The sequence below is a fragment of the Miscanthus floridulus genome, unplaced genomic scaffold, assembly GCF_019320115.1.
Source record: "Miscanthus floridulus cultivar M001 unplaced genomic scaffold, ASM1932011v1 fs_452_2, whole genome shotgun sequence".
In the NCBI taxonomy this organism is placed as follows: Eukaryota; Viridiplantae; Streptophyta; class Magnoliopsida; order Poales; family Poaceae; genus Miscanthus; species Miscanthus floridulus.
The window spans coordinates 71,923-86,012 of record NW_027096774.1 but is presented as its reverse complement, the minus strand read 5'-3'; the positions used below and the strand labels follow the sequence as shown (position 1 = coordinate 86,012).

Below are 14,090 nucleotides of genomic sequence, written 5' to 3'. Positions count from 1 at the left end.
TGACGTGTTTAGCAATGCTGCATCATACATCCACACTGTAGACAGGTCCAATATCAATCTTGAAAGGGCACTTCTCCTTAATAGAACTCTCCAATTCAGTAGCATTATCAAAGGATTGGAAGCACAGGTAGATGTCATTCTCCAGTTTAAGTGAAAACTCCCGACGTCCAACATATGACTGATCACATCCAGGGTGCTTTCCATCTATAGAAAAGAAAATTTGGTCAATCAAGACACAGCAAGAGTGCAAGGCTAACTCCTATAATCGAAGAATCAGGATGTGAGCATGAACCATTTCCATAGCAAAGTCATTTGAAGAAATCACCATAGGGGAAGAGCTTTCCTGCAATCATAATGCAAGTTGTTATCACAAACAGAAGCACAAATCAAAGACTAACCAGTCTCCTTACATAGTAGAGCAGGTTTTTAAATGAAAAGCCTCAGTTAGATAAAGAGCACGCCTTACACCAGATGATTAGCAAAATGTGCTACGCCTTGAAAAAGAAAAAGGAGTATGAAATAAGATATACTAAAGTTCTCAAGAAAATTGGAGAGGGAACTCTTCCAGCAAGCAAATGATAGCCAATTGTTTCCTCATCTGTTAGATGTCTCCATCACATAGAACAACCAAAAAACGTCAACCCTAGGGAACAGCCTCCAAGAGACATTATGATTAAGATGCAGCCTCAACCACACGGGCTGAGGGGGAAAAAAAACCTGAAACCCAGCTTCACCCTATAGAGCTGCAAAGTAACCTGGGTTGGCCACGACCTTCTGGGCTGGCAACCACTGCATCTACCCCTTGGGAGGAGGGCCCAAACCAACCGCAAGCGCCACAAGTGAGCCCCCTGCCACTATATTTTGGGTTGCTAGCAAGGGGATTTTTTTTTTTTTTTTTGGTTGCCACCAGATTTGAAACCTGGCTGATGTCTCCCTAAACTGGAGAGCTTACCGCTACACTACAAGAGTGTTGGCCACATACAAAAAAAATCAACCATAGTATTCATTAAAAAAACACAGCCCCTAAACTGTGATGCAAGACCTCAACTTTGTGCAAAATCAATGATAACTTCAGAAAACATATAGTTATGGACAGACAAGATGTGTGGGTCCTGTTTCAATTTATCTTCTCCATTCCACGCCATTATAAGGGAACGAATCAGTTTACCATAGTAGATTTGGAGATAGTCAGTGCTGAACCCCTCTGGTACAGCAGTGAGGGCTTCTAGCTGTTGCTGCTTCTGGCCGTCAATATCCATAGAATCAACCGGCTCGTCGTCCCTACCCATCCTTAGATCAAAAACAGCCTGTAGCAAACGAAACGAAGGAATCCAAATTAGACCAAAAAAAGGCATGGACTGCATTTGCAGGAAAAAAAAGCCCGTCAGGAAACTAGACCAGAAGAAGGCATGGCATGCAGGATTTTTTTTTTCCTTTTTGACAAACGAGAAATGGAGGGCATGCACTGGGTGTCTGGGTTGGAGATGAGGGTGGAGTTCGTGCAGGACCCTATGAATCCAATCAGGGTTGGATCGAGTACATGGCGATAGTTTTTGCAGAAAAATTCAAAGCTAGTGGACATAATACATGTATATATATACTTGTAACTGGGTCAGATCCGAATACAAATAGCTTGTATTAGGGTTCTGGGAGCTTGGTTTCACACAGCAGGCAAGGGAAGGGGTATTCGTCAGTGGCGGACCTAGGATGCTAGACCAAAATTTACACATGCGATCGGTGAGCAACCGTGCCCCGCAATTTGGTATACAAAAACTAAATAAAGTAAGTCTTAGATATGACAATTAAGTTTGAAACTTGCATCAATTAGAATGTCTCCATCCCTCTTCATAATTCACAAATCCAACAACCAAATTACATAATGCATGAGTAATCAACCAATAAATCCCTAATTCCAGTGCCTACCATCTATAGGCTAGATCAATTGAACTAATTTGGGGACAAAATGATATACTGAATAATAAATAGGTCAGGGTTGGCGTACCTTATGGAGTTCAAAGAGTTTGGGGGCCACTCCAGTGCTCCACCTCCACGCTGCACGGCATCCGGGCCAGGGGTAACGGGAAGAGAGTAAGAGACAAGAGAGAGAGAGAGTCGCAGGCAGGAAGCGACTTGCAAGATGCAAGGAGGAAAGAGTGTGTGTGTGTGTGTGTGTGTGTGGGGGGGGGGGGGGGGGGGGGGGGGGGGGGGGGGGGGGGAGGGGTTGCGGGGGCGGGGGCGGGGCGGGCAGGCGTTCCTCACCAGGGCACTAGGAGGATCTTCCGGCGGCGGTCATCAGACGGTGCCCCCTGGGCCAGCGGAGTGGAAGTGGACTCACGGACGGGATCAGCGAGTGTTGCGGCCTGACGAAGACCTAGCAAAGGTGGCTCCGGCTGCTTGCCTGCTTCGGATGCAGGCGGGCGGCGCAAGCATGGGGCAGGGGGAACGGTGCGGACTGCGGTAAAGGCAGAGATGGAAAAGAGGTAGGAGAATGGCGGGAAAAGAGGCAGCAGAATGGCGGCCGAGTGGTGGGTGCCACTGCGCTGCGCCTAGTAGCACATGCGACGGGCCGACGGCCGGCCCAGGTCTCCCAAACAAAATTGCACATGCGACGGGCCGACGGCCGGACCAGGCATCGCGGGTGGGCTCGTTGTGGCCTTGCTGTCTCCTGGGCTGAGTGAGCCTCGCCCGCAACGGCGCCACGCCTAATCGTCAATCGACCTCCTCCTTGGTTCTTGCTTTCGCTTCCCGTCCGGCCGTCCCGTTCCCTTGGACTTCGATCCCGGCCGGCGGCGCTGTCGAAGGCGAGGACGCCTCTCCGCCGAGCGTCCGGGCGGGCCCGCGGCCGCTCCCTCCTTCGGCCGGAGCGCCACTTGGTTCTGCCTCTCCTCTTCGCCTCGCCTACGTCGGTAAGGAACCCTCCCCAGCTTGACCGGGTAGATGACTCGTTTAATTTGTTCCTCGTTTTCATTTCAGTAACAAGGGGAATGCACACTTGCAGGAGGACATAGATTCCAAAATTCAGTACAAACTGACGGACCTACACATTCGAAGCCTGGCATGACGCTGTCAGTGTCCAGGTAGCTGCCTCAATGGCGCTGAAGGTTGTGTCTCGCATACGGTTTGCGAGACGGCACCTGTTATCAGGCAGACTCATGTACTGTTCGTGCCCAGATTCGCCCTCCGCGCGCGCTTCTGCCGATAGGACAAGTTCTTCTGAGTTTGATTCTGCGATTCAGTCATTCAAGGACAATCTCCGGCCAGAGAGTCTAGCCCGGGTTCTCGATTCCACATCCGACTCGAGCTTGGCTCTTAGGATCTTCAGATGGGTTTCACATCAGAGATATAACATTCACACAGTTGACACCTACAGCTGTATAATCTCCAGGCTTACTGCTGTGGAAAATCGTGATGAGATGGACAGCCTCCTCAGTGAGATGGTCAGGCTGAAGGTGCCTGCGTTGGAGCAGGCCCTTAATAAATTAGTTGAGTGCCTGAGCAGTAAGAACCAATTTGATGAAGCTTTGCTGGTAATCCAGCATGCTAGCTCTGCGAAGCTTAAGTTGTCAGTCTCAGCTTGCAATGGAGTGCTGCATGGTGTGGTCAAGCAAGGAAGGGGATTGCGGTTGTTCATGCTTGTGTACACGGAGATTGTCAAGGCGGGAGTCCTCCCTGATTTGGAGACACTGAATTTGCTGATCGAGGCCTTGTGTGAATCTGGTCGTTTAGACTTGGCACTGATTCAGTTTGACAGGATGAACAAGAAGAGGTGTACTCCTAATAGTCATACGTTTGAGGTACTGATCACAGCACTTTGTTCCCACAGCAGAGCAGATGAAGCTGTGAAGCTCTTTGATAAGATGCTGCAACTTAGATGCTCCCCTGATAGCAGCTTCCATGCTCAAGTGATGCCCCTGTTTTGCAGGTTCAGTAAAGTCAAGGAGGCAATCATGTTGCATCGAATTATGAAAGAAGATAACATTCAGTTGAGTCTGCAGTTGTACAGTGCCTTGGTTAGATGTTTGTGTGAGAATCAACTATTGGATGACGCTACCATAGTGCTCAAAGAGATGATTACATCGGGTCATGCTCCAATGGCAAGTACATATGTGGATATGATAAATTGTTACTGTACAAATGCCAAGTTCCGCAATGCTGTTATCTTTCTAGAGGAAAATGATGTCACTGAAACAGAACCATATAATGTGCTGCTGACATGGTTGTGTAGAAATGACAGGCTGCAGGATTCAGTAAGCTATCTTGAGAAATTGCACAGCAGAGGTTTTGTTGATTGTGAGTCATGGAACATTGTTATAACTCAGTTCTGCAATGAAGGAAACATCAGAAGAGCATCTGAGATCATTGGTAGAATGGTTGTTTCTTCATTTGCACCAGATGAGACTACCTATTCTGCTGTTATATCTTGTTACTGTCGATTAGGATTGTACATAGATGCCTTGAGTATGTTCAGAAGGGTAAGTATTAATAACTTGTCTTTGAATTCGGAATCTTTCTCACAGCTTGTAGAGATTTTGTGTCACACAAAGAGGATCCAAGAAGCTATTGAAGTTTTTAAATATCACTATAAAAGAGGCTGCAGTCTGACAAACAAGTCACTTGATATGCTAATTGAAGGGAGTTGCTTGTCTGGAAAGATCCGCGAAGCAGTCAAATTGCGTACGTTGGCTGTTTGCACAGGCACTTCTTGTACATTCTCCACTTATGGCATAATTATCCAAGCACTGCTCCATTTGAAGAAGGGGAAAGATGTATTGACTCTCTTTGCACAAATGCTGATGGAAGGTTGTCCATTGGATGGGTATGCATACAATATTCTGTTGCGCTCTTTCCTCACCAAGGAGACAATTATTGAGGCTGCTATCTTGTTCAACAGAATGGTTAATCATTCCTTTTTTCCTGACCAAGAGACATTTGAATTGTTAGTCAATGATATGGCTTTGTTTTCTTTTCTCAATATGGTTGCACAAAGTTTACTGAAAGTGATAGATACAAGTGGAACAGTGAGCCCCAGAATATATAATATTATTATTTATGGACTTATTAAAGAAGGCTTCAAGAGTGAGGCATGCAAGTTTCTAGACCAAATGCTGGAAAAGGGGTGGGTGCCTGATTCAAGGACTCATCGTGTCTTGGTCGGCAGCTCTGGTCTGGTGGAGGCTAGAGAGCTTGTTGAAGCCTACCAGACAGTGGATGGTGACAATGTGACCAACATATTGTTGGAAGGACTAGACTGAGGTCTGAGACATGTTTTTGTGTACTATGATAGGGAAATGATATACCAGTGCTGACATTTCAGCGCTGACAGTGTTTCCAGGTAAAGTTCTCATGAAACACTGTCAATAATGAATACTGGTAGAAGAATCTAGAAAAGTAGAAAAACCTGTAGCAGAAAAGATAAGAGGGTTGTACATACTTGAAAGACCTTCAGCAAAGAAGATGAACACGGCAAATTACTTTCTGTATAACATCCTGTGCTTTTCAGACATTATTGTGCCATTTCTGAGAAAAACACATTCTTTGCTTTTTCTCGAATAAAAAACACATTCTTTGCCATTAATAATAATCTATGTGATGACTTGATGAGTTAAATTGTACTTTAGTTCCTTGCCTGAATTCCGTGCTATTATATTTGTGACTATTCTGAACCCAATGTGGAACTAAACCAACACCACAAAACAAAATCCACCTGCTAGGCCTCTACTATTTGGGGTGTTTAAAATCTAAAACAGTAATACATGATGCCAAGTTACTCCTGAAATAAAAAGGTACTGTGTTTTCTTGACAGGCTTGATATCAGTTGATACTGAGCTGATAAAAAGGAGATGGCATAGAAAAACATAAGATTCAGCAAGGCTGAATGTGAAAATGAAGACTGCCGCCATAAGTTGAAACCTCTAAACTCAACTTAGCCTCCAGGTTTGCACCTTTGCACTTATAATTATCCCATCTCATTGATTTATTCCACAATTGCGCATTTTGTTTTTGTTTGGTTCTGTCTGCATTTGTGCCCTCATATTTTTATAGCTTAAGCAAACATGTTATCTTTCAGTACCTTTTCAGCTCAACACGAGACGCCCGATTTCCTGATATATCGCAGAACCACCCATAATCCTCCCTGTTTGCTGCGGCAACTCTGGATGTTTAAAAAACACTGGATGTAAGGCTGCCAATCCTCCTTTGTGAAGCCCACAGCAAAGTCATTACTAGAATCTGGGCATCAGACTTCAGTGCTACGTTAGCTGTGCTTGTGGGTTTCCCATTGATGGTGGTGGTTTCAAGTGATGCCGTCCCGTACTCCCGTCTCCATGTAACTGTTTTGAAATCGACCTGCCTTCGCCTATCAGTCCTGTACGTGGTGTCTGTCTCAATGTCTTTTGGTAAGTTGTACTCTCTCCGTTCCAAATTATAAGTCGCTTTGACTTTTTTTTTGGTACACCCATTTTGCTATGTATCTAGATATAACATATGTCTAGATACATAACAAATTCTATGTACCAAAAAAAAGTCATAACGATTTATAATTTGGAAAGGAGGGAGTACATGTTAAGTTGCCATGAGACCTCGAAACTGTTGCCCATTTCTGAACTATAACATCAGGATCGTTGTCAAACTGTTGGATTCTGAACTATAACATCAGTATCGTTGTAAGCATTCGATTGAATCCATCGACTCTTTTGTCTTGGTATCAGCCTTAATTGAATATGGGGAGTTGGGGACATAAGGTTATGCTTCAAACGTCTGGGACCAGACAGTGTCCCTAGGTCGTCAATTCGAACGGTTGGGATCGCTGTCTGGCAGGTCATGAACCAAACATGCCAAAAAATCATGGGAATTGCTATAATCCAGACGCCTGAATTTTGGATTTTTTAGGCGACGATCTCAGCCGTTGGATCCAGCCCTCTGTTCATCTTGTTCCTCGGCATATTCTTTCAACCCGCGTCCAGCCTGCCCGCTCCCCCGCTGCCGTGGCTGCGGACCTCTAGCGAGCCCCTACGGCGCCTGCGGCAGCCTTCCTCTTCCCCCTCCTGCCACTGCTTTCTCCTCCAACTCCGGCGAGAATGGTTGCGACGCACCCCGCCCCAACCTGGCCAGGCCGCCTCCATCGTCGCCAAGGCCACGAAGCCGCCCGTTCGTCGTCCCAACCGCCTGGCCTGCCTACCTCTCCAAAACTACCTCTGTCTAGGAAAGAATATAACTATGGTATCCATATCCGCTATAGTAGTTTAAGTTTGATCAAGTTTAAAGCGAATCGTATTCACATTTATATCTTCAAATTGATTTATTACAAAAATATATTTCATAATTAATTTAATGATATTTGTTTTGTAATATAAATGTTAGTATTTTTCTAACAGATTTAAATAATTTTGAAAGCATTTAATTTTTTAAACACAACGAGAATTGTATTCTTGTGTGGGCGAGCAAGTAATTTAGAAGAGAGTGAGTATTTTGAGAATGAGGGAGGAAACAAATTTTAGCATACAGTTTTCTCGGAGTTGGAGTGTGACACTGACAAGTTGACAACTTTCGCCTGGACCCCTAGCCCTGATGTGTTCGGCTCGACCGCACCGCGTCATGGAAAATTCGCTCGTTCACGTTCCGGCACGCGCGCACCGGTGCACGCAACGCAAAGCACCTCTCGAACGCCAGCTCCCCTCCCTCTCCGTCTTATCAGTCTCGCCCTTCTAGAGGGTTCTGGAAGCCAACCCAAGCCATGGACGCCGCCAGCACCGCCGCCGCCGCCGCCGCCTTGGCCACCCCGGCCCCCGCCCCGCCCGCGACCGTGCAGGTGCCGCGCGGGCAGGTGGATCTGATCGATTTTATCGACTGGACCGGCGTCGAGTGCCTCAACCAGGACTCGTCCCACAGCATCGTGAACGCGCTCAAGCAGGTAGGCGCCGCGTTCCCCCTCGACCCAAACCCTAGCTCGACCAGCGCCTTCCTGGGATTCTAACGGATTTTAGATTCTGCTCTTCGCGCGATTTTGGTGGGAGCAGTTCGTTTGGTTTTCCTTTTTTTTCCGGGAAGTTCTAGGGTTTCGTCGGTGGTGACTTTCTGATCGCTCGTGGCTGTACTGCGATCTCTAATGGCGATTGCGTTGTGGTGCTTGTTTGATGGTTGCAGAGTTTGCGGGACGACGAGGGGCTGTACCTCGCCAGCGATTCGGACGAGCAGCTGCTGATCTACATCCCCTTCATGCAGGTGGTCAAACTACATTCCGCACTATTCAAAGGCCCCGAGGAAGAGGGTAAGATTTGCAACTCCCTGTATGGGTTCAATGCGATGAGGCTAGATTTGTGCCCAATTGACAGTTTATATGTTCAAAGTAGGTAGGAGCACTACATTCCTAAGTTATATGCAATAGTGATAGCTAGATCAGCTGAGCGCCTCCGAGTAGCCCCTGCACTGCAGGGAGAGGGATATGCTGTCTGGACTCTGGCATGGCCGAGGCCGCCGGCAGCTCCACCAGCTGCTGCTTCACGGTGTTGGTTCCTACCTGCAGAGTTGCAGACCAAAAGTGCAATCCCATTTTTTCGCATGGTGCTTATCAGATTCTGATGGAAAATTTAATGTTAGTGTTATTGAGAATAAAAGTTAGACCCAGCATCAAATAACAACAACAACAAAGCCTTTAAGTCCCAAACAAGTTGGGGTAGGCTAGAGTTGAAACCCAGCAGAAGCAATCAAGGTTCAGGCACGTGAATAGCTGTTTTCCAAGCACTCCTATCTAAGGCTAAGTCTTTGGGTATATTCCATCCTTTCAAGTCTCCTTTTATTGGCTCTATCCAAGTCAACTTCGGTCTTCCTCTACCTCTCTTCACGTTACTATCCTAGCTTAGGATTCCACTACGTACCGGTGCCTCTGGAGGTCTCCGTTGGACATGTCCAAACCATCTCAACCGGTGTTGGACAAGCTTTTCTTCAATTGGTGCTACCCCTAATCTATCATGTATATCATCGTTCCGAACTCGATCCCTTCTTGTATGACCGCAAATCCAACGCAACATACACATTTCCGCGACACTTATCTGTTGAACATGTCGTCTTTTCGTAGGCCAACATTCTGCACCATACAACATAGCAGATCTAATCGCTGTCCTATAAAACTTGCCTTTTAACTTCTGTGGTACCCTTTTGTCACATAGGACACCAGATGCTTGGCGCCACTTCAAGCACCCTGCTTTGATTCTATGGCTAACATCTTCATCAATATCCCCGTCTCTCTGTAGCATTGGTCCTAAATATCTAAAGTTATCCTTCCTAGGCACTACTTGACCTTCCAAACTAATATCTTCCTCCTCCCGAGTAGTAGTGCCGAAGTCACATCTCATATACTCAGTTTTAGTTCTATTGAGTCTAAAACCTTTGGACTCCAAAGTCTCCCACCATAACTCTAGTTTCTGATTCACTCATGTCCGACTTTCATCAACTAGCACTACATCGTCCGCGAAAAGCATACACCAAGAGATGTCCCCTTGTATGTCCCTTGTGACCTCATCCATCACTAAGGCATACACCCAGCATCAAATAAGGGAGGCTGTATTTCATTTTATTGCCTCCTTGTACTTTGACCTAACTGAAAACATAGTATGCGTTACCAACTTAACGCCAAGTCTTATTTTGGCAATTTTTTTGTTGAGAACTGCATGATGCTCTGTCACTGCAATTTTATGGTTGCCTTTCTTTTTCAAACAATAATGCCCTTTTCTCATATTAGGCCCCAAAACAGTAAAACTCTTCTCCAACAAAGAGCATATGGGTTTCAGGTATTCTACCACCTGTCTGGAGTTGTTTGGAGTTTGGTCTTTTCAGAACACATTATCTTTTCTATTCAGCCTGAGTGCATGACCATATATTTATGTAATAAATGGCAGCAATGTCAATGACTATCCACCAAGTGACACCCTCGAGCTATCCTCCAATCATTTGATAGAGGTATGACTTATCACCCTACTCTTATATATGGTTGATGGCCATCCAGTTTTTTTGGCATACCAGCTATTATTGTTTTGCTCACCCAGATGGGTCTTGGCCTTTCTTACCTGCAGAATAAACCTTTGTCGCTAAAGTATGTCAAGTTCCAAAATGTTCGCAGGTATGTACATTTTTATATGCTTTTCTTCCCTCTTGTTTCTTATCACTGTTTTTAATGGCCTTCTTTTATTATTTCAGCCTGACTATATTTATTGAGGACAATCAAAGTGGAAGTGATATCTCGAAAATTCACAAGATTGCTCTTTATGGAACAACGTAAGTTTTTCTCTTCCGCATGTTTACTATCATAGCCACTGTTTCTGTTTTGGTTGGTTCTACTTCGTTTTGGGCAAAGGCTAGAATTATAAAGTTTTGTTAGTGTGAAGATAAGAAATGATGATGATGTCTAAAGTAAAAGTCACTGAAGGAGATCCTCTGGAATAGTACTAATTATGTGGAGGGGGAGAAATTGCAATTCTGGAATATGAACAAGAATTGGAAACATGTATTCTTTGAGCTAATAAATTTAATTAAGTTTGCGAGGACATCCATAGTTTTTTTTTTGAGGTAGACATCCATAGAAATTCAAGCTGATTGGTGATACCTGCTTAGTGATCAATAGGATACCTGCGTGATATGCAAGTGCAACCTTTGGTTATTGATCAGAGCTATGTATTTTGCTATTTCTCTGTTCATTTGTACAAGCAGGTTACTATTACTACCTGTACAGAAAAAGTAGCTGGAGTTCTGCTAGATTTAGTAACTGGCTATTTTATTTAGCCAAAATTGAAAGGTGAAGGAAATCAATATACCAAATCAGATAGGAATGTGCTTAAGGGAAGGGGGATCCATTGTCAGGCTTTGAGAACGTAGTAGAACTCTCCTTAATTTCTTCACATATGCATACCAGCATATGTAATTGACGGTGACGCGGTCCATTTTCCTAAAGTCAAATTGCTTGGTTTATTTTGCAGTGTGGACACGACGAATATGAAGGATTTGAAGAAGATAGAAGAGCACTGAGACCATTTAAAGGTTGAGCCTATTCCAGTGGGTGTATGGCATACTAGAAACAGTTAGATGTTGAATTGAGCAATTTGTAGTTGACCCTGGCAACATTTCCCCCCCTATTTTTATACAACGAGGAGTTCAAAGAGTGCAAGTCTGGTGATGCCGAAGGTACTGCCTCTTGGCATCTTGTAATCCTGCAATTTATGGCTTGGGTGTGACAGTCAGACCATCCGAATCCATTTCATGAATGAACCAAAATTACTCCATGCATCGATGGTCTTGCAAACTTGGCCAGCAAAGCTCAGTTCGTTCCTGGGAAGTTTGGTTTGTGTTGAACATTTCTGAGGCCGATGAATGCATTGTTGCGGTAATTGACATACGCACAGCTGCCTTGCCGGCGTGATCCTTTCGCTGCCGTTTGTGATATAATGAATTGGATTGGCAATACTTCGTTGGTAGCAGTAATGTTCAATCACGGCGGTGCCGTTCGACCCTATCTATGGATTACAGATTGGCCTGCAAGTTTGCAACCCATCCAGATAGCCGTAGGCTTAGATTACATGTGATCCTATGTATATATGTTCACATTCATCAGTCGACGCCTTCGATCACAGCGAGGATGGCCTGGAAGAGGTTGATGATGTCGAGGTAGAGCTCGATGGCGGCGGCGACGTACTCGTCGTAGGAGTAGCGCTTGATGAGGTTGTCGGTGTCGTAGATGATGAAGCCTGAGAAGACAAGCGCGGCGATGCAGCCGTACACCATGGTCCCCGTCTTTCCCAGGGGAAAGAGGATCCGCACGAGGCCGAAGAGCATGAGGACGAGGACGGCGGCCATCAGGAATGGCCCCAGGAACTCGAAGTCGTAGCCTTGCTTGGCCGCCCAGAAGGTGTAGGCGGTGAGCCCCAACACCACCACCATGGTGATCACCACCGCCTCCAGTATGACGGGGCCCTTAGCCGACAGGCAGCTGAGCCCCACGGCGAAGCTGATGCCGACGGTGAAGAGCGCCAGGAGGACGAGGTTCACCGGGTGCCGCTTCCGGTAAATGATCATCGGAATCATCACTGCAATTTTTTTTTTAAAAAAATGCACACCGAGCAACGACGTCGACCGATGATCCATGTGAATGAACATGTATATGTGCATACACGTACGAGAAGTCGAGAAAGAAGCACGGACGGCCGTACCGAGGATGGGGAAGATGATGACGGCGATGGTGGCGGCGATGGCGCCCATGGTGCGGGAGCGGAAGAAGTCGCCGATGGCGCCCACGAGGTTGACCGTGGCGGCGACGGCCACCGTCAGCAGCAGCTGCAGGCAGACGATCGCGTACACCTTGCGGATGAAGGCCCACCGCAGCTGCGGGCTCTCCATCATGTACGGGTACATGCCGCCGTCCGCCCCCGGCGGGTAGCACGCCTCCATGTCGTGGCTGCACTTGCCGTGCTTGCCCATGGCTGGCTGCTGGCCTGGCCGGGCCTGTCTCCCGCGCGCGTGCCCCGAGGGAGAGAGACGGCGAGCAGCCGGTGGTCGTCGGTTCTCGCGCCTCGTCGGCTATTGATAGGTGGGCTGCGCTGCGCTGGGGGAGGGATGTTTAGGCGTGTCGGAACCTTTTTGGGTGGTGGAGAAAGATGGCGGCAACTGCACGAGGGCTTCTATTCTTGGTGCGCTCAAATTGTAAGAGTAGCTTTTCCCGGCTGGTCTTTTGTCATGTGATGTAATGTACGTACGTAATACAGTAGTCTCAATATATCTGTCTTACTGTTGGGTTCCTAACTTCCTAATAAGAAACCAAAGGTTTATTTTTCTACTAAAGTATAATATAGTCCGCACCAAAAAGAAAATCTGATGAGCAAAGCTCCCGCGTATATCCCTAAGAAAAGAAAAGAATTTGCCGGTTTTTCTCTACTCTGTTTTTACTCTCGATTGTCACTTTTGGTATTCGTGCCGTAAGTTTGACTGGATTCGTAGAAAATACGTGCAAACAAATTCAATGATCTATCTAATGATATTAGTTTTGTACCATAAATATTAATATATTTTTTTTATATATATTTAGTTAGAGTTGTTTCTCGAAAAATGAAAATGATAATTATTTAGGGATGGAGACTTCAGATGTAGGAGTGTCTCCCGACAAATGGATTTATTATGTTTGGCATGCAGTTCTGTCCTATTACTTGCCTGTTTTTTCCTCGAATAAAGCAGGGTAGCCACGTATCATTTTATTGAGATAAGAGAAAAGAAAACAAGAAAAAGGACATAGAATCTACTCGCAGGAACACGCACTGGTTACAGAGTTGCAAAAAAAAAACCAGAAAAAAAAACCCCAAAAAACTCAATACTCCTCTCTCTCTCTCTCTCTCTCTCTCTCTCTCTCTCTCTCTCTCTCTCTCTTAGAAATACTCATACCTATTCTAGGAGAGCAACCAAAGGCGTAGCTCTATCTCCTGGAGAGCAGAAGCTCCAACGAAAGCACCAAACGCTGCTCTCATTGCCTCTCAATATTTACCGAACCACTTGCACATTTAGACTTACACTCTCAAACAACATTTAAATGCTTCCATAATCCATATCTCCTAAGCAGTCAGGATGACTAAAGTGTATCCTTTTCTCATATCTTTGGGTATCCTCTTTTTTTATGCAATCCATGGCTCTATGGCCTTGTTATTGGAACCATAAGCTCGACAACATCGCGAGCAATCAAGGTCTTTATAAATTCTAGGAGGGGGCTTGCCCACACATGGCGATCACCCGGGTCCCAACACATAGCGAGCTTAGCTAAATTATGTGCTATCCCATTACAAGCTCTAGGAATAGAAACTGCATACAAAATGCTCATTCAAAAAATCACGAGTGTCCCTTATCAACATTCCGCATGCTGCGAGAATGCGAGATCCATGGATGGTGAGACAAGAGCTTTTTGAAGAATTGTCGAGTCCATCTCCACCTGCACTCGTGAAATGCCATGATCTGTAGCCGCTTGCAAAGCCTGGGCACACGCTACTGCTTTAGCTGTGATTTCATCCGAGATCGATCCCAGTCGACCGGCCCCTGCAAGCACCACTTCGCCTTCATAATCACGG

The 14,090-nt window shown here is 45.8% G+C and overlaps 3 protein-coding genes and 1 long non-coding RNA gene across 6 annotated transcripts; 2 read left to right on the top strand and 2 right to left on the bottom strand.

The window, feature by feature from the left end:
* Positions 1 to 34: 34 nt before the first annotated feature.
* Positions 35 to 2,444, bottom strand: LOC136531815 (uncharacterized). Its single transcript, XR_010778099.1, has 5 exons — positions 2,260 to 2,444; positions 2,003 to 2,052; positions 1,169 to 1,307; positions 293 to 343; positions 35 to 204 (listed from the first exon to the last, which is right to left on the bottom strand). It is a non-coding gene; the product is annotated as an uncharacterized lncRNA (long non-coding RNA).
* A 316-nt stretch (positions 2,445 to 2,760) lies between these two features.
* On the top strand, positions 2,761 to 6,680 carry LOC136531818 (pentatricopeptide repeat-containing protein At1g63330-like). Of its 3 annotated transcripts, none has more exons than XM_066524454.1 (4): positions 2,761 to 2,906; positions 2,999 to 5,332; positions 5,804 to 5,934; positions 6,079 to 6,680. In XM_066524454.1, exon 2 carries the CDS (start codon positions 3,090 to 3,092, stop codon positions 5,250 to 5,252), a length of 2,163 nt encoding a protein of 720 aa, XP_066380551.1. In that variant the 5' UTR covers positions 2,761 to 2,906; positions 2,999 to 3,089; the 3' UTR covers positions 5,253 to 5,332; positions 5,804 to 5,934; positions 6,079 to 6,680. The 3 variants fall into 3 exon arrangements, with proteins under 3 accessions (XP_066380551.1, XP_066380549.1, XP_066380550.1); XM_066524452.1 differs by having other exon boundaries at positions 6,068 to 6,680; XM_066524453.1 differs by having other exon boundaries at positions 2,974 to 5,332; positions 6,068 to 6,680.
* Positions 6,681 to 7,604: 924 nt separating this feature from the next.
* LOC136531821 (PITH domain-containing protein At3g04780-like) lies at positions 7,605 to 11,274 on the top strand. The gene is made up of 7 exons (XM_066524456.1): positions 7,605 to 7,909; positions 8,143 to 8,266; positions 9,737 to 9,785; positions 9,894 to 9,954; positions 10,068 to 10,114; positions 10,192 to 10,269; positions 10,968 to 11,274. Exons 1-7 carry the CDS (start codon positions 7,733 to 7,735, stop codon positions 11,014 to 11,016), a joined length of 585 nt encoding a protein of 194 aa, XP_066380553.1. The 5' UTR covers positions 7,605 to 7,732; the 3' UTR covers positions 11,017 to 11,274.
* A 146-nt stretch (positions 11,275 to 11,420) lies between these two features.
* LOC136531820 (protein LIFEGUARD 2-like) lies at positions 11,421 to 12,702 on the bottom strand. The gene is made up of 2 exons (XM_066524455.1): positions 12,195 to 12,702; positions 11,421 to 12,071 (listed from the first exon to the last, which is right to left on the bottom strand). The coding sequence occupies exons 1-2, from the start codon at positions 12,460 to 12,462 to the stop codon at positions 11,596 to 11,598; spliced, it is 744 nt and encodes a 247-aa protein (XP_066380552.1). The 5' UTR covers positions 12,463 to 12,702; the 3' UTR covers positions 11,421 to 11,595.
* Positions 12,703 to 14,090: the final 1,388 nt, after the last annotated feature.

Bases quoted from the DNA above. Each gene is read 5' to 3' on its own strand.
- LOC136531818 (XM_066524454.1), top strand. From the start codon at position 3,090: ATGGCGCTGAAGGTTGTGTCTCGCATACGGTTTGCGAGACGGCACCTG.
- LOC136531821 (XM_066524456.1), top strand. From the start codon at position 7,733: ATGGACGCCGCCAGCACCGCCGCCGCCGCCGCCGCCTTGGCCACCCCG. The intron at 8,267-9,736 runs GTAAGATTTGCA...TTCTCATATTAG, and splicing joins CAAAGGCCCCGAGGAAGAGG to GCCCCAAAACAGTAAAACTC. The intron at 10,270-10,967 runs GTAAGTTTTTCT...TTTATTTTGCAG, and splicing joins ATTGCTCTTTATGGAACAAC to TGTGGACACGACGAATATGA.
- LOC136531820 (XM_066524455.1), bottom strand. From the start codon at position 12,462: ATGGGCAAGCACGGCAAGTGCAGCCACGACATGGAGGCGTGCTACCCG. The intron at 12,072-12,194 runs GTACGGCCGTCC...AAAAAATTGCAG, and splicing joins CATCATCTTCCCCATCCTCG to TGATGATTCCGATGATCATT.